This window comes from Nerophis ophidion, linkage group LG01 (assembly GCF_033978795.1).
Source record: "Nerophis ophidion isolate RoL-2023_Sa linkage group LG01, RoL_Noph_v1.0, whole genome shotgun sequence".
Classification (NCBI taxonomy): domain Eukaryota; kingdom Metazoa; phylum Chordata; class Actinopteri; order Syngnathiformes; family Syngnathidae; genus Nerophis; species Nerophis ophidion.
In genome coordinates this window covers 58,464,279-58,483,325 of record NC_084611.1, presented here as the reverse complement: position 1 = coordinate 58,483,325, position 19,047 = coordinate 58,464,279, and the positions used below count along the sequence as shown (strand labels likewise).

Sequence of the window (19,047 nt, the reverse complement as noted above, 5' to 3'; positions counted from 1 at the left end):
TTAATACGATTCAATATTTTTTTCCAATATTTTACACTAGGCTGAGCAATTTACATAGAAAAATAAAATACATCAAATTAAATGCAATCCTCATACAAACAAAACCTGTTGAAGTAAGAGTAAGAGACAATGCAAATGAGATAAAATAAAAAATACATTAAAATAAATAAAAAACTGGGCATATTAAAAACAACTTTAATTCCTTTCATAAGGAAAATAATTTAAGGGTTTTTCTGCTTTTTACCATCTTCAAAGATTTAGTTAATTACTTGAAATCATTAAACCAATTATTTCCAACTTACAGCAGAGTCAGAGGCGGGCTCTATGTTTTCAAATAAATAATATTGTAAATCATTCAACAATTATACTCTGATAATTAACTTATGTGATGACTGTATTAATCAGATATTACATATATTTGTACCATGATTTGATTAACGTGGACCCCGACTTAAACAAGTTGAAAAACTTATTCGGGTGTTACCATTTAGTGGTCAATTGTACGGAATATGTTCTGTACCGTGCAATCTACTAATAAAAGTTTCAATCAATCAATCAATTCATATATTTGCCATGAACACACCACGATCTATACCGGAAGAGAATAATAATAATAATATATATATTTTTAATTCGTATTTATATTTTTATATAACGACATAACTTCCATCCATCCACCCTTCTACCGCTCATTTTTCAAAATAATAACATGACCTTGTATTCGTAACTGTGCAGAAGTTGAAATTGTATTTTAGTAACTATGAAATACAAAACATTGAATACCTTATATTTCCCCCCAAAAATCTTACAGAACAATTGTATTGTAGTCAAGAATAACACATTCAAATTTAACAATTTTATTTTACAATTCAACCGGAAGTTAAATATACGAACCAGGAAGTGCAATACTGCCTACGCTAAAACACAAAGGCCGCTGTGCCTCTGCTGCCGTTCGTTTTGGCAACGGACTAAATTGTTTTATTTTCTTAATTACTTTCTTTTTTTGTCCAAAACACAACATTTTCTCTCAAAATGGGGGGTGGTGACCTGGTAAGTAGTATCTGTTTACATCTGTAAGACGGGACAGCTTGTATTGTGTAATGCTAGTTCAGTCTTTGCTAACACTATCAATGTGTGTGTATATAGTTTGTATATGTAGTGAGGGGGGCTCCAAATTAGTATGTGGAAAAATCAGAGGATGCGGGAGTCATCTCTTATATTTAAAATTTTGTAAACAAGCTAAAGCTAGTTCAATGTACCGTAATGTATTTGCTCAAAATGAGTAAGCAGCCCTGCGATGAGTTAGCGACTTGTCCAGGGTGTACGCCGCCTTCCGCCCGATTGTAGCTGAAATAGGCGCCAGCGACCCCAAAAGGTAATAAGCAGTAAAAATGGATGGATGGATGAAGTAAGCAGCCTGCATGATGGGCAAACATTTTTTTCATGCATTACGTTGTATTGCTCTCGTTATTTGTTTAGATCAGGGGTGTCAAATTAATTTAAGCTCAGGGGCCACATGGAGGTACATTTATTCCCAAGCAGGCGGGATTGGTAAAATCATGGCATGATAACTTAATAATAAAGATAAATTCAGATTAGGGCTGGGCGATATGGCCTTTTATTAATATCTCAATGTTTTTAGGCCATGTCACGATACACGATATATATCTCGATATTTTGCCTTAGCCTTGTATTAACACTTGATGCATATAATCAGATAGATGGATAAACAGATAGTACTTTATTGATTCCTTCAGGAAAATTATAAATTCCAGCAGCAGTGTACAGAGTTGATGATTCTATGTGTCTACATTAAAACGTTCTTGTTCATATTGCATTAATGTATGCTCATTTTAAACTTTCCTGCAGAGGGAAATCACAACTAAGTCAATTGACCAAAACTGTATTTATTAAACAGTTATTAAACAGCGGCACAAACATTCATGTAATTTCCAAAACAGAACGTGCAAGATTGTCAGAGACATTTTAAAACAAGCTATAAATGCACTTTTGTGAATGATGTCACTAAGATGACATATCAAAACAACACTAAATTAAAGTGCACTTTTTGAACAGAACACCAGTATCCATAATAATAAATGATAAATGGGTTGCACTTGTATAGCGCTTTTCTAACTTCAAGGTACTCAAAGCGCCTTGACACTACTTCCACATTTACCCATTCACACACACATTCACACACTGATGGAGGGAGCTGCCATGCAAGGCGCTAACCAGCACCCATCAGGAGCAATGGGGAAGTGTCTTGCTCAGGACACAACGGACGTGACGAGGTTGGTACTAGGTGGGGATTGAACCAGGGACCCTCGGGTTGCGCACGGCCACTCTTCCACTGCGCCACGCCGTCCCTCCATCCATTTCCTACCGCTTATTCAATTTGGGTTCGCGGGGGGCGCTGGTGCCTATCTCAGCTACAATCGGGCGGAAGACGATGTCCACCCTGGACAAGTCGCCACCTCATCGCAGGGCCAACACAGATAGACAGACAACATTCACACTCACATTCACACACTAGGGCCAATTTAGTGTTGCCACTCACCCTATCCCCAGGTGCATGTCTTTGGAGCCAATACAATAGTTTAAAATAAATAAAGTGCACTTTTGTGCATGATGTCACACAAGATATTTCAATAACTGTCAAATAAAAATGAGCTGCATTATACAAAATCAAATAGTGTATGTCCTTTGCTATGGGTTAAGTTCATGCAGACATTATCTCCTTCTGTTGTTGACTACTTTTTTCATCTGGTGTTGATGTGGAAATGATTGCCTCGGCATTTTGTTGGTGTGGCACCGAACGGAGATGTTGGCATGCAGAGTTTCAAACGCTCTTCATTCTCTGGCAGGTGACTTTACAAATGATGCTACACATTAGCAGCAATGTTACTTTTTGTAACAACGCTTTTGCCCCACACTTGACAAATTACGGTTGTCTGTTCGACATATTCGCGCTTTAAGCCAAACCACCGCCAGACGATGGACCCCGTGCTTTTTTTCTCGGGAATTAATTCTTCCTTCATTTGTTACCATATTCGCACCTTCTTTCTCTCGTATAACCACTCACACCGCAGCTAACGTTACCCATGCTGCTACCTCTTTGCTTCGCGAGGGGCGTATACGTATGTGACATATGTAAGAAGGTGCGCTTGTTTTATTTAAAGTTAAAGTACCAATGATTGTCACACACACACTCGGTGTGGTGAAATTTGTCCTCTGCATTTCACCCATCCCCTTAATCACCCCCCTGGGAAGTGAGGGGAGCAGTGGGCAGCAGCAGTGTCGCGCCCGGGAATCATTTATGGTGATTTAACCCCCAATTCCAACCCTTGATGCTGAGTGCCAAGCAGAGAGGCAATGGGTCCCATTTTTTTATAGTCTTTAACATGACTCGGCCAGGGTTTGAACTCCCAACCTACCGATCTCAGGGCGAACACTCTAACAACAAGGCCACTGAGTAGGTGTTATACGTCTTTGTGAGAAGGAGAGACAAAAAAGAGTGAGAAACGCCTGTAGTGTAATGCCCGCAGCCAAAAGCAACTGCGTGAGAACGTATACTCGAATATCAGGATATATTAATTTTCTATATCGCACAGAGACAAACCCGCGATATATCGAGTATATCGATATATCGCCCAGACTTACAAACCCCGTTTCCATATGAGTTGGGAAATTGTGATTCCCAGGGTTTAATAAAGTACTTTGTATTCTATTCTATTCTAAATACAAACAGAATACAATGATTTGCAAATCCTTTTCAACCCATATTCAAATGAATGCACTACATAGACAAGATATTTGATGTTCAAACTCATAAACTTTGTTTGTTTTTTTTGCAACAAATAATGAACTCAGAATTTCATGGCTGCAACATGTGCCAAAGTAGTAGGGAAAGGGCATGTTCACTACTGTGTTACATCACCTTTTCTTTTACAACACTCAATAAAAGTTTGGGAACTGAGGAAACTAATTGTTGAAGCTTTGAAAGTGGAATTATTTCCCATTGTTGTTTTATGTAGAGCTTCAGTCGTTCAACAGTCCGGGGTCTCCGCTGTCGTATTTTACGCTTCATAAGGCGCCACACATTTTCGATGGGAGACAGGTCTGGACTGCAGGCGGGCCAGGAAAGTACCCGCACTCTTTTTTTTTTTTTTACGAAGCCACGCTGTTGTAACACGTGCTGAATGTGGCTTGGCTTGCTGAAATAAGCAGGGGCGTCCATGAAAAAGACGGCGTTTAGATGGCAGCATTTGCTGTTCCAAAACCTGTATGTACCTTTCAGCATAAATGGTGTCTTCACAGATTTGTAAGTTACCCATGCCTTTGGCACTAATGCACCCCCATACCATCACAGATGCTGGCTTTTGAACTTTGCGTCGATAACAGTCTGGATGGTTCGCTTCCCCTTTGGTCCGGACGACACGATGTTGAATATTTCCAAAAACAATTTGAAATCTGAAACACTTTTCCACTTTGCATCAGTCCATCTTAGATGATCTCGGGCCCAGAGAAGCCGGCGGCGTTTCTGGATGTTGTTGATAAATGGCTTTCGCTTTGCATAGTAAAGCTTTAACTTCACTTACAGATGTAGCGACGAACCGTATTTAGTGACAGTGGTTTTTTGAATTTTTCCTGAGCCCATGTGGTGATATCCTTTAGAGATTGATGTCGGTTTTTGATACAGTGCCGTCTGAGGGATCGAAGGTCACGGTCATTCAATGTTGGTTTCCAGCCATGCCGCTTAGGTGGAGTGATTTCTCCAGATTCTCTGAACCTTTTGATGATATTATGGACCGTAGATGTTGAAATCCCTAAATTTCTTGCAATTGCACTTTGAGAAACGTTGTTCTTAAACTGTTTGACTATTTGCTCACACAGTTGTGGACAAAGGGGTGTACCTTGCCCCATCCTTTCTTGTGAAAGACTGAGCATTTATTGGGAAGCTGTTTTTATACCCAATCATGGCCTCCACCTGTTCCCAATTAGCCTGCGCACCTGTGGGATGTTCCAAATAATTGTTTATAGAGCATTCCTCAACTTTATCAGTATTTATTGCCACCTTTCCCAACTTCTTTGTCACGTGTTACTGGCATCAAATTGTAAAGTTAATGATTATTTGCAACAAAAAAAAGTTTATCAGTTTGAACATCAAATATGTTGTCTTTGTAGCATATTCAATTGAATATGGGTTGAAAATGATTTGCAAATCATTGTATTCCATTTATATTTACATCCAACACAATTTCCCAACTCAAATGGAAACGGGGTTTTTACATCAGATAGTTTTTTTTGTTTTAATATTAGACCAATCACATTCTAAAAATTTACAAATCATAACGTTTTTTTTTACACTTACATGTTGCAGTATCTTCATTAGTTGTTATTTATGCTTAATGAATAAACAATGTGATAATGTTCATTAGTCAAATAGGTGGAATTGATTCTGGCAGAGTTTTAAAGTGCTCTTATTGATATTGATTTGTAATCTATCAGAAAATTTAATTAATGTAAATTACTAATTTTCCTCAGCTGATGTACAAACATCATGTGTTTTTTTCTGTACTGGGGACGGCGTGGTGCGGTTGGGAGAGTGGCCGTGCCAGCAACTTGGGGGTTCCTGGTTAAATCCCCAGCTTTTACCAACCTAGTCACGTCCGTTGTGTCCTTGAGCAAGCCACTTCCCCCTTGCTCCTGATGGGTCCTGGTTAGCGCCTTGCATGGCAGCTCCCGCCATCGTTGTTTGTGAATGTGGAAACAGTGTCAAAGCGCTTTAAGTACCTTGAGGTAGAATAGCGCTATACAAGTATAACCCATTTACCATGGGTTATAGCATCGTGGTAGCATCGTCGACAAGAAAACTTGTGAATTTGGACATTCATTTATCACACGTGAAGTAAGAAGGGGATACATATTATTTCAGAATATTTAGGTGCGCCCAGAAAATGTGTCACCAGTCATAAGTACAACACAGAATGCACAGATTATCAATTTGTATACTATCACTAATAAGCAGTAGCAGTAGGTCGTGTCCAAACACAGAAGTGTTGCCGCTATCTTAACGTAGCTCTGCCCCCTCTGAAGTCATGCGTGTGATAGGGGACACAAAGAATTACTCTGGTGAAATCCAGTGGACACAATTAGACACGGAAGTTTATTTCATTCAAACATTTCAGCTCATTTTTATACTTCACAAACTCATCTCGTGGGCCGGAGGAAACTTGTAGGCGGGCCTTATTCGGCCCGCAGGCCAAAACTTTGACGCCCCTGGTTTAGATGATACAGGGTTTTCCCAAGCTTAAATCTACATGTGGCGTTGGGGGAGTGGTCAAATAGACGTAATCTTATTAGTAAGTAGGAGGGGTGTAACGGTACATGTATTTGTATTGAATTGTTTCAGTACGGGGGTTTTGTTTCGGTACAGAGGTGTACCAAACGAGTTTCCATACGGACATATTAAGTAGCGTACCGCACGTTGTGTAAACAAAGCACACCGAGGCACAACACACCGCATGCTAGCAGCGACCGGGCTACAATAGACTGTCCGGGTAGAATTTCTTAAATGCCTCAAATGTCCGGCATTTTGAGTTAAGGTTGCGTGTATATTCAATGTACGTTCAGAGTTTAAGAAGGAGTCAAAAACAAAACAAATTGTGTGCGCAACAACATTCGTGAGGGAGGGCAGAGACAGAGAGAGCAAGAGAGTTATGATAAACACGCATGCGTCGCCAGGCTCTGCTTTTTATCGGTAGATTTATCAGATTTAACTTTTTATTATCTATAGCAGGGGTGTCAAAAATGTGCCCCAGAGGCCATTTGCGGCCCACAGCTAATGTTTTAACGGCCCACGGCACATTCTAAAAATATTATTAAAATAAACAAAAACATAAACAAAAGTGAAATAAAAAGTATTAAAGGCTAAATGTAATTTAGAAAAAGTTGCAACGTTGACTGATAAAACAAAGCTGTTTTATTTTTCTTTCTAACTGTCATTGCTCAAAACATAATGTTTTATTTTGAATTATTGACCTATTCAAGGTTCCGATTACTTCACATCAAATATTCCACCAAGAGAAATATTTTTGGTGGAAGATTTTGCAAATTTTGTAAATAAATAACCAAAAATTTTATAATCTGTTGTTTTCTTACTGTACCGAAAATTAACCGAACCGTTACCTCTAAACCGAGGTACGTACCGAACCGAAATTTTTGTGTACCGTTACAGCCTTAGTAAGTAGTATTAACATATTTTTGTTATATCGTTTTGCTCTATTTTTCATGATTGTTATTATTGTTCAAAGTAGCAGTGGCAGCTGCTGGTCTTTCAAGTTAGAGCAGGGGTCAAAAATAAAAATCTGTCTCGAGCCGCAAAAAATGTAAAGCCTTATATCAGTGTTAAAATGAAGGCAACACATGATGTAAGTGTCTATATTAGCTATATTAGACTGCTATCAAAATGACTTTGTGTCGAAAGCTGATGCAAATCTTTGTTGACAAAAATGTTGAAATGTATTAGTTCTACACAATTTTACAACATTGGAAAACATTACTAACAAAGAGGCTTTTTCATAGGGGGTGATAACTCCTGGACATTACTGGCTTAGAATGACCAAAGGTAAAGATGTGTATGTTCTTGAAGGAAATGGAAACTACAAATAAAATGACCTCAAATATACCTAAAATACGGACATAATGATGCATTATGTACACACAGCTAACATAAACAGCATGTTAGCATCAATTAGCTTTTACTCATGAAGTGACCAAATATGTCTGATTAGCACTCCACACAAGTCAATAACATCAACAAAGCTCACCTTTGTGGATTATCGCACAGCATAAAACGTTGGATGGACAAATAGAGACAAAGAAGGAGGGACATAAAACATGTCTTTCTGTGGCAGCATCAAAGAAAGTTGCATATGTAAACAAACTACGGTGCGTTGAAGGACTTCCGAAATTAGGACAAAATGGCGCGCGCCAAATACTCTCATCAATGAAGCATGTTTAATGTAAACAGTGGGAATTCTAACAATATCATGTGTCATGTTTGTCCTCATCCAGAAACCATATTAAAACAAAAAATATATTTTTATCCTCATCTTTTACCATTTTCATGATTTTTTTGTAAAAGCTTCAGGGAGCCACTAGGGCGGCGCTAAAGAGCCGCTTGTGGCTTGAAAGCCACGTGTTGCAGGCTGTAAATTGGCTCCCGGGCCGCATTTTGACCACCTCTTAGTGTGTTGTATGTGTCCCCTTTATCTTTGTCATAGAACTTGAAGAAGAGCTGGCATCCCCAGACTATGAAAAACATCGAGCGCGTTTGGAAAGCTGAGCAAAAACATGAATCCGAACGCAAGAAGATCGAAGAGCTTCAAAAGGAGTTAAAGAATGAAAGAGCACGGGAAGAAATAACCCGATACGCAGTGGAAACCGGTGCCATAAAGTGAGTTGTTATGGTATTTTGGCACGTAAAGACACAATGCTCAATGTCACAGTGTCGTTTGTATAATTTACAGAAAGAAGGATGATCGTCTGGACTGGATGTACCAGGGTGCTTGTAATCAGGTGTCCAGAGACGAGTATCTCATGGGACGTCCCATTGACAAGCAGATCACTGACCAATATGAGGAGCCTGAAAGTGGTCCCTCAGCAGAGACTGGCCTTCTGCCTGGCTCAATCTTCAGCCCTGTCACCACTGCCTCAAATCTCGACATGGCCGCCAAGATCCGGGAAGACCCTCTTTTTGAAATTAGGTGAGTGATCCCTGTTTTTTTCATTACAGATGTTATTTCAAATGGCAACATGGGCCGTGTCTTATTTCACGCACTTCCATACCTAAAAATAGCCTTTGCAGTACATGAGTGTGTTGAAAAGTGCGACTGAGTGCAGTGTGCCATCTGTACCTGAATATTGCACTTAACACGCAACAAATGGTAAGTGTGTAAATGATAGATCACTCTCTATCATTTCCATCTAGCAAAAGGGGAGGAACTAACTCAAATGGTTTAAATTTTAATTGAATAATTAATCATCATTTATTGTAAGTAATAGAGTAGTGTTTTTCAACAGTTTCTGAGCAGAGGCACATTTTTTTCTTGGAAAAAATCCAGAGGTACACCACCAGCAGAACTCAGCAGCCGTTATTGACAGTAAAAAGTCATTCTCGCAATTGTTGACTATGAATCCAAACCATAACTAACCGTGATTCACTATGGCTCTTGTCTCAAAGTAGGTGTACTGTCGCGACCTGTCACATCACGCAGTGACTTATTTTGAGTTTTATGGTGTTTTCCTATGTGTAGTGTTTTAGTTATTGTTTTGCGCTCCTATTTTGTTGTTGATTGTCATGTCATGTGCGGATGTGCTTTGTGGACGCCGTCTGCTACTCCATACGCTGTAAGTATTTGCTGTCGTCCAGCATTCTCCTGTTGTTTACTATGCAGCCAGTTCAGTTTTAGCTACATTCTGTATAGCCATCCCTAAGCTTCAATGCCTTTTCTCAGCAGCACTTGCCTTTTGTTTATTTTTGGTTTAAGCATTAGACACCTTTTTACCTTCACCCTGCCTCCCGCTGTCGTCTGCATATTTTGATCACGACAAACCACGTTCCCGATATCTACAAAGAAATTAGCTACCTGCTACCACCTACTGATAAGGAAGAGTATTACACGGTTACTCTGCCAAGCGCTAACCAGCACAGACACTCAACAACGGCTCAATTGCGGATTATAATTACTGGTTTGCAAAAATATATTTTTAACCAAATTAGGTGGAATTACATAATTTCCCATGGCACACCAGACAATATCTCACGGTACACTAGTCGCAGTGGTTGAAAAAAACTGCAATAGAGTAATGGATTTGGGACAGCACCTTACTGTCAAAATTTGTGCCCTCAAATACGCAGGAGGTACATAGCAAGTATTCCATTTGAGACCCAGTCTTTGACAAATTAAATCACCTTGTGTTTGTTTTGCACCACAGGAAACGTGAGGAAGAAAAGAAGAGAGAAGTCTTAACGAACCCTGTGAAAATGAAAAAAATCAAAGAAATGGTAAAACATGTTATTTCGAGGGTCAACACAAATCTATTGTGTGATGGCGGTCGACTTGTTTGCATTTTGAGTCACATTATCCCATGGAAAATAATGGCGTAAGATACAGTGGAACCCGCTTAAAAAGGACCTTTTGGGCAAAACCACCTTTTCTGACCTATTTGTATCTGTTTTTGTGTACTGTATTTTTTGGATTATACGTCACAGTTTTTTACATAGTTTGGCCGGGGGTGCGACATATACTCCGGAGCGATTTATGTGTGAAATTATTTACACATTACCATAAAATATCAAATAATATTATTTATCTCATTCACGGAAGAGACGAGGAAAATGTCAGCAATCGTCACACACACGTCAGAAATCGTCACATACACGTCAACCAATAAGAATTCGGCGGTAAAGGGTCATGGCAGAGGTGCATTGTGGGTCATGGAATGCTAACTGCTATATGCTACTGCCGTAGCTATTAAAATGGATCATTTCATCGTTGGCGGTAACTTATAAAAACTGAGAAGGGCAGAACAAAAATTGCACCAAAAAGGAAATCATGTACTGCAGATTACAAACTGGACGTAGTGAAATATGCAGCAGAAAACGACAACAGGAAGCGGCGCATACCTTTGGAGTTAGCAGAGTTGTTTAGAAGCGACATCGAGGAAGAACATTTCATCTGATTTATCGATTAGGAGTGACAGATTGTTTGGTAATCTTATAGCATGTTTTATATCTTATAGTTATTGGAATGACTCTTACCATAATATGTTACGTTATCATACCAGGCACGTTCTCAGTTGGTTATTTATGCGTCATATAACGTACACTTATTCAGCCTGTTGTTCACTATTCTTTATTTATTTGCCTTTGAAATGTCTATTCTTGGTGTTGGATTTCATCAAATAAATATCCCCCAAAAATGCGAGTCATACTGTACTCCAGTGCGACGTTCATATGTTTTTTTCCTTCTTATTATGCATTTTCGGCCGGTGCGACATATACTCCGGAGCGATTTATAATCCAAAAAATACGGTATTTTGGATCTCCATAAATCCTGAAAATGTGAAATCAAACCATGGAGGCATGGCAGTGATAATTATAAAACAATCGTGCCTTCCTTCATACTTTCTCCAAACAAACCGTTTAGAATTAGCCCAATTTGTGACGTTTTTGTAACATATGACGTCAGCGGATATCTCCATATAATGTAAAAATTTTCCCCTAAGAGCTTTGCACAAGTCCAACGTTGTAGTCAATAAGTTCCTTTTGTTTATCTATCCTTTTATTGTGGGGCATGCTCGTTTGTACATGCACATGCATGCTAAAATCCTTGATGTTGCAATTTTTAATACAAAGTATCATATGTCTGTCAGTAGACTTGATATGGAAGCACTAAAAACTACAGCATGGCTGACGAAAGAAGTTCGAAGTGGAAGCATGTAAAAAAAATTACGGCGCATCATGAAGAGAGGGTCGGAAAGCAGCTTGAAGATGGTCTGGAAAATATAACCTATGCAAAATTTTGACCAAAGAACCACCATTACATGTTATGTAGACCACAAGGAAGTGTTTTGAATGTAGAAAAAAATCATATGGCCCTATGAGTCAATCCCGTTTACGTCAACCACCTGTCCGTCGACCTGCTCCTCAAGTCCTGATTAATAAAGCAATCAAATTGTATTCATTTAACAATTTTAATGCAAAGGCAAATTCCAACACAACGTGCTTTACAACCTGTTAAAAAAGAAGAAATCACACAAAGCACTATTGACAATAATAATACATAATATGGCCCTGAGGATTGAGTAAAAACATTGAGGCATCCATGTTCTTCTTACTAAAAGGTTTGTGCTTTAAATTACATTTCATTATTAATGTTGACATATTTGTCATACAATATTGGACTGAGCAGTCAGGACAGAGATCTGCCATGGCATTGCATGATAACATGAGTTTTGTACAATTGTAGATATGTGTTTCTCGTAATTCCAAATACCGTATTTTTCGAACTATTGGGCGTACCAGATTATAAAGCACACTGCCGATGGGCGGGTCTAGTCAGGTCTATTTTCATACAAAAGGCGCACAAGATTACAAGGTGCGTTAAAGGGGATATTTTAATTTTTCCATGTTGAAAGCACGTCCTTGTGGTTTACATAACATGTAATGGTTGTTCTTTGGTCAAAATGTTGCATAGATTATGTTTTACAGATCATCTTCAAGTCACTTCAGGATGCGTCGTTATGTGGGTGGTCTTATATACGTGGCTCACCTTCGGCAGCGTCTTTTCTCCGTCATCTTTGTTGTCGTGGTGTCGCATGCAAGAACAGGAGTGGAAGAAGTGTCAAAAGATGGAGCTAACTGATTTAATGACATTTAGACTTTACTTAAATCAATAACAGAGCAGCATCTCCTCATCGGTGGCTGACTAGTGCAATAACAACGCCGGAAATGTGTCCCATTTAAAAACAAAAAAACGTCCGACCGGAACTCTAATACAGTAACTAAAGTTCCTTGGGAGAATAATGTAAACTCACTAGGCCGGTATGTTTTAGCGCTTTCATGGCAAGTTTACCAACAGATATAATGTGAGTAAGAACTTTACACTACTTTATATTAGAAATGGCAACAGCAGAGGATGAATGTCCCATAACAAGAAGATAGAGAAAAAGAAGAAGCTTATCGACTACGTTGTCGCAAGAACCACAAAGGCGGACGCTCGCAAATTTTCAGGACTTATGCAGATCCCAAATACAGATCAGCAGGTACCAGAAGGTAAGAAAATTTGCTTTGGAATAATATTGGGAAACAAAATGGCAGATATGTCTTACCTTATACACACACTATAATAATACTCATATGTTGAAGCTCTACAATCCGTCAAGCGCTGCGGCTTCTTAGCTTTCCAAAGTCGTACTAAAACATTTTGATAGATTTTTGAGTGCCGTGTATAATGTTCTATTCTTTCAATGGAACCTATACAATTTTGGTGTTGTTTCTTTGAGTCATATTGCAATATCTTATGTTGCACCTGGGGATAGGTTGATTGGTAACACTAAATTGGCCCTAGTGTGTGAGTGTGAATGTTGTCTGTCTATCTGTGTTGGCCCTGTGATGAGGTGGCGACTTGTCCAGGGTGTACTCCGCCTTCCGCCGCCCAAATGCAGCTGAGATAGGCTCCAGCACCCCCCCGTGACCTCAAAAGGGACAAGCGGTAGAAAATAGATGAATGGATATTTGACTGCCATCTATTGGTCACACCTATCATTTCACCATGGACCAAATAAAATAGCTTTAAAGTCGGTAAGCACAACCTAAATTGTTCCATACATTAGATGCACCGGGTTATAAGGCACACTGTCAAGTTTTTAGAAAAGGAAAGGATTTTAAGTGCGCCTTACAGTCCGAAAAATACGGGAGTATGACCTCAGGTCATTTGATGACCACGGGGCTTTACAGTTGAATAACCTGTTATATCGTTCATCTCTCACAGCTGAGGCAAAATCTTGAAAAGAAAGACAAGAAAAAGAAGAAGAAGAAGGACAAAGAGCGAAGAAAGGAGAGGAAGCACAAGAGAAGACACTCAAGTTCTAGCTCAGATGAGGATGATAAGAAAAAACACAGGTACACAAAGTTTTTTAATCTTAAAACCTATATCTGTTATTTTACCAGCCAAATGTGTCGTTTCTCATACTTTTATCTATTTGTGTTGTGGCGCCCGCTCGCATGCCAGAAACACATTATAATGGGACTTTTTCAATATAGCTTGTTGGCAAATTTGCAGCAACAAGCAACTAGTACCGCATTAGGATCAAGTGATGCTTCTCGGTATGCGTCCTACATCTCTGAGGCATACAAATCCACGTTTCGTGCGTCCTGGGTACCTAAGTTCTTACTAGGGTTGTCCTGATACCAATATTTTGGTACTGGTACCAAAAAGTATTTCAATTATTTTCAAAATTACGCGGACCACAAAAAATGTCATTATTAGTTGTTGTTTTTTTTTAATCGTACGGTACATTGAACATATGTTTCTTATTGCAATTGAAGAACAATTTTGTCCTTAAATAAAATAGTGAACATACAAACTACAAATTGTCTTTTATTAGTAAGTAAGCAAAAAAAGGCTCCTAATTGGTCTGCTGACGTACAAAGTAACATATTCAGGCGCGCTATGTTTTGTTAGCGGTGACGCCGGTGAGCTAATGTATCCTCCTACAGTTTGTAGTGACGCATGTTTAGCTATTTTTCGTCCTGCAGGGATGATACTTGTAAGAAACGTACTTTATTTGTCCCCATAAGGGCGAGGATTAGTGATTTAGAAGTAGCTAAAACACTGCCGACTGCGGATGGATGTTTACCTCTAGCTAGCTAGCCATGTCTTAAAGCACCTCTTCCTGAGGGCGTTTCAGTGTTATGACTTCACCTTTATCGCCAGTTTTTAGACCGAAATGCGTCCATTCTCACTTCTGTCACACACTGTGACTGCTTGTAAATACTTTGTGATTGTGCGCTGCCGGACATGCTTCTCTGCTTGCAAAACCAGTAATGTCACGACGTGATGGCGCACTGTCATGCCCGTTTGGAACGGGTACTTTTCAAACAGAGTATAGTACCGTCCACAGCAGCACCAGATGCACGTTGAGAAAATACAAAACCCAAAACCAGTGAAGTTGACACATTGTGTAATTCACATATAAAAACAGAATACAATGATTTGCAAATCCTTTTCAACCTGTGTTCAATTGAATAGACTGCAAAGACAAGATATTTAATGTTTGAACTAAGAAACAACATTTTTTTTTGCAAACAATCATTAATTTGGAATTTAATGGCAGCAACACATTTCAAAAAAGTTGGCACAGGGGCATTTTTACGACAGTTACATGGCCTTTCTGTTTAACAACACTCAGTAAACGTTTTGGAACTGAAACCAATGTTAGAATCTTTTCCGGTGGAATTATTTCCCAATGTTGCTTGATGTACAGCTTAAGTTGTTCAACAGTCCAGTGTCTCTGTTGTGGTATTTTTGGCTTCATATTGCGGCACACATTTTTAATGGGAGACAGGCCTGGACTACAGGCAGGCCAGTCTAGTACCCGCACTCTTTTACTATGAAGCTACGCCGTTGGAACACGAGGCTTGGCATTGTTTTGCTGAAATAAGAAGGGGCGTCCATAATAACGTTGCTTGCATAGCAACATATGTTGCTCGAAAACCTGTATGTACCTTTCAGCATTCATGGTGCCTTCACAGCTGTGTAAGTTACCCATGCCTTGGGCACTAATACACCCCCATACCATCACAGATGCTGGCTTTTGAACTTTGCGCCTATAACAATCCGAATGGATCTTCTCCTCCTTGGTCTGGACGACACAACGTCCACAGTTTCCAAAAACACTTTGAAATGTGGATTTGTCAGACCACAGAACACTTCCCCTTTGCATTAGTCCATCTTCGATGAGCTCGGGTACAGCAAAGCCGGCGGCGTTTCTGGGTGTTGTTGATAAGTGGCTTTCTCCTTGTATTGTAGAGTTTTAACTTGCACTTACAGATGTAGTTACTGACAGTGGGTTTCTGAAGTGTCCCTGAGCCCATGTAGTGATATCCTTTACACACTGATGTCAGTTTTTTAAGGAGTACCGCCTGAGGGATCGAAGGTAACGGGCATTCAATGTTTTTTTTCAGCCTTGCTGCTTACGTGCTGAACCTTTTGATGATATTACGACCGTAGATAGTGAAATCTGTAAATTCCTTGCTTGTTGAGAAATGTTGTTCTTAAACTGTTCGACTATTTGCTCACGTATTTGGTCACAAAGCGGTGACCTTCGCCCCAACCTTGTTTGTGAATGGCCGAGCATTTTATGGAAGCTGCTTTTATACCCAATCATGACACCCACCTGTTCCCAATTAGCATGTTCACCTGTGGGATGTTCCAAAAAGGGGTTTGATAAGCATTCCTCAACTTTCTCAGTCTTTTTTGCCACTCGTGCCAGCTTTTTTGAAACATGTTGCGGCATTGAATTTCAAATTAGCTAATATTTGCCAAAAATAACTAAAGTTTTCCAGTTTGAACGTTTAGTATCTTGTCTTTGCAGTCTATTCAATTGAAAAGGATTAGCAAATCATTGTATTCTGTTTTAATTAACGATTCACACAATGTGCCAACTTCACTGGTTTTGGATTTTGTAAATATGTGCTTTCATTTAAGAGTCTCCAAAAGTTTCCACTAAATGTATCCCTAGTTTTTTTTTGGTTTTTTTTAATGAATGAATGGCTTACTAAATATAGCAACTGAGTCACTTTATTGGCGGCTCTAATTATCCCTTGTGCATTATATTGTGTTAATAAGCAACTAATCCAGCAGTACCATCCAAGCACCCATGAATAAATGCATGTATCGGAATCAGTAAAATGCAGATAAGACACAATGACCACATTTAAGCATTTCTTTCAGGTCACGAGAAGAAACGTCCACTCACTCCAAGTCTCATAATCATCACGTTCCAGGCTATGGCCTCCAGGTGGGTCACCAGCATTAAGATGATGTGACACATGCTGTGGACCGTAACTCTTACAGTACATTATTTTCTTTGTACTGTAGCTCCCTGCTGGCAGACATCACCAGTCCTCTGCTTTAAATCACACAAGACGTAATGAGAGAAGTAGAAGCCAATCTCCTCCGAGGCAAAATGGGGAAAGCCGCTCCTCCTCTTCCTCACTCCGACAGGACAAGAAAATTGAGGTCAGCGCTCGTAGCCCCCAGAGGGAACGCTACCAAAGGCAGCGGAACCATGTGTCAAAGTAAGAGATGAAGATATCTGCCACTTAGAGTTTGTACTTGCATAAGTCGAAATCTCAGAAGTCTGTTCAGGGATGCCAGTCCATTTATAGTTTGTTTCAGTTTTTGATTCGTCCTACAATCGATCATTTAAATCAGCTGCTATAGTACTTCGCTTTTTATACGCTAAAACTTTGCGGGTTTATCACTCCTGAGAACTGGAGAATCCCACGCGTTAGTGACTTATCCTTTAGATGTTTTTCACATATTTTGTTCATGTAAAACTTTATTTGTCTTTTGTAAATTGTGTTTTTTGTTCCTATTTGTGAATGTATGGAACGGATCATTTTGATTTACAGTAACCTCTTTTTTTCCCGTTTATTTGGTTCCGGGTTGGACCGTGGCAAAAAAAATTCTGCGAAGTAGGGATTGATAATAAATACATCAAACATGTTTTTAGCTTGAACATAAAAAAAACTGTTTACAACATTCTAAATATATTTTTTTAGCATTATGAGACCCCTGTAGACATAAAGTAACACCTTTTAGTCACCTTTGCACTTGTTTAATCCAAAATATTACTCATTCCTGCAGTTGAGACATTCAGTGGTTACGATACTGAACTGCGTACCTTGTCAGGTCAGACCAAGTTAATCCGGGTCACAGAGGACCAATGAAATCTTTTACATCGAATCAAATTAGCTTGCCGCATTCAGCTGCCCGAGCGCACAGGAGGAGGACGGAGACCAGGCTCAATGACCTTGCCGCCCAGTAGGCTACTGTATGCCATGTTACAGGCACTGTCTTTTGTTATATTTGTGAATGAACACAAACACCTGTGTAAATATTTCATGTTATATATATATATATGTGTATATATATATATATATATATATATATATATATATATATATATATACACACACACATACATACATGCCAGGCGTGTGTGTGTGTGGATGCGACGTTTTGTGGGCAGTTTTATTTACATGGCTCACCTTCGGCAGCGTCTTCTCCCCGTCATCTTTGTTGTAGCGGTGTGGCGTGCAAGGAAGGGTGTGAAAGTAGTGTCAAAAGATGGAGCTAACTGTTTTAATGACATTCAGACTTTACTTAAATCAAAAACAAACAACATCTCCTCATTCGGAAACAACAACAAGGCCGGAAATGTGTCCAACCGGAACTCTCTAATATTTAAAGTTCCTTGGGTGAATAATGTAAACTCACTACACTGATATGTTTTAGCTCTTTTATAGCGAGTTTACTGACAGATATAAGTAAGAACTTAACACTACTTTATATTAGAAATGGCAACAGCGGAGGATAAATGTCCCATAATAAAAAGATAGAGAAAGGAAGAAGCTTATCGACTACGGTGTCACCACGTACTACAAAGGCGGACTCTCCCAATTTTTCAAGACTTATGCAGATTCTAAATACAGATCAGCAGGTACCAGAAGGTAGGAAAAGTTGCTTTCGCATTATGTTGCGAAACAAAACGCCAGATAACGTCTTATCTTATACACACACCATAGTAATACTCGTATGTTTAATGCGCCGACAATCCATCAAAGCTTACCAAAGTCGTACTAAAACATTTTGATAGATTTTTGAGCGCTGTGTGTAATGTTCTATAATTTCAATGGGACATATAAAATGTTGGTGTTGTTTACTTGAATCACATTGCCATCATATTGCAGTCTAAATGTATCTCTTAGGTCTGACTGCCATCTACTGGTCACACTTATCATTACACCCTGTACAAAATAAAATTGCTTCGAGGTCGGTAGGCAAAACCAGCATTATTCCGTACATTAGGCGCCCCGGGTTATAAGGTGCACTGTGGAGTTTTGATGGGAAAAAATGATCTCTCTGCTTGGCACTCAGCATCAGGAGTTGGAATTGGGGATGAAATCACCAAAAATGATTCCCGGGCGCGGCCACTCTTGCTTCTTACTGCTCCCCTCACCTCCCAGGGGGTGATCAAGGGTGATGGGTCAAATGCAGAGAATAATTTCGCCACACCTAGTGTGTGTTACAATCATTGGTACTTTAACTTTAAATTATAGTTTGGAAAATACAGTATCAGACCAATATCGGTTTAGGACATCCCAGGTTGTGCGATTGGCAACACCGTTTAATCAGCCCCACATGTTTTTTTGCAGGAAGCTCTCCAGAGAGGAGCTGGAGCAGAAAA

The 19,047-nt window shown here is 39.4% G+C and overlaps 1 protein-coding gene across 1 annotated transcript in view; it reads left to right on the top strand.

Annotated features, from left to right (window-relative positions):
• The first annotated feature begins 897 nt into the window (after nucleotides 1–897).
• The window catches only part of cwc25 (CWC25 spliceosome associated protein homolog), an 18,913-nt gene continuing 763 nt past the window's right edge, over nucleotides 898–19,047 (top strand). Inside the window, exons 1-8 of the mRNA XM_061908164.1 lie at nucleotides 898–1,050; nucleotides 8,289–8,461; nucleotides 8,535–8,771; nucleotides 10,003–10,072; nucleotides 13,563–13,693; nucleotides 16,527–16,593; nucleotides 16,674–16,873; nucleotides 19,016–19,047. The exon at nucleotides 19,016–19,047 is cut by the window's right edge and continues 136 nt beyond it. Coding sequence (XP_061764148.1) covers nucleotides 1,033–1,050; nucleotides 8,289–8,461; nucleotides 8,535–8,771; nucleotides 10,003–10,072; nucleotides 13,563–13,693; nucleotides 16,527–16,593; nucleotides 16,674–16,873; nucleotides 19,016–19,047 — 928 coding nt within the window. The 5' untranslated portion in view covers nucleotides 898–1,032. The remainder of the gene's footprint in view (nucleotides 1,051–8,288; nucleotides 8,462–8,534; nucleotides 8,772–10,002; nucleotides 10,073–13,562; nucleotides 13,694–16,526; nucleotides 16,594–16,673; nucleotides 16,874–19,015) is intronic.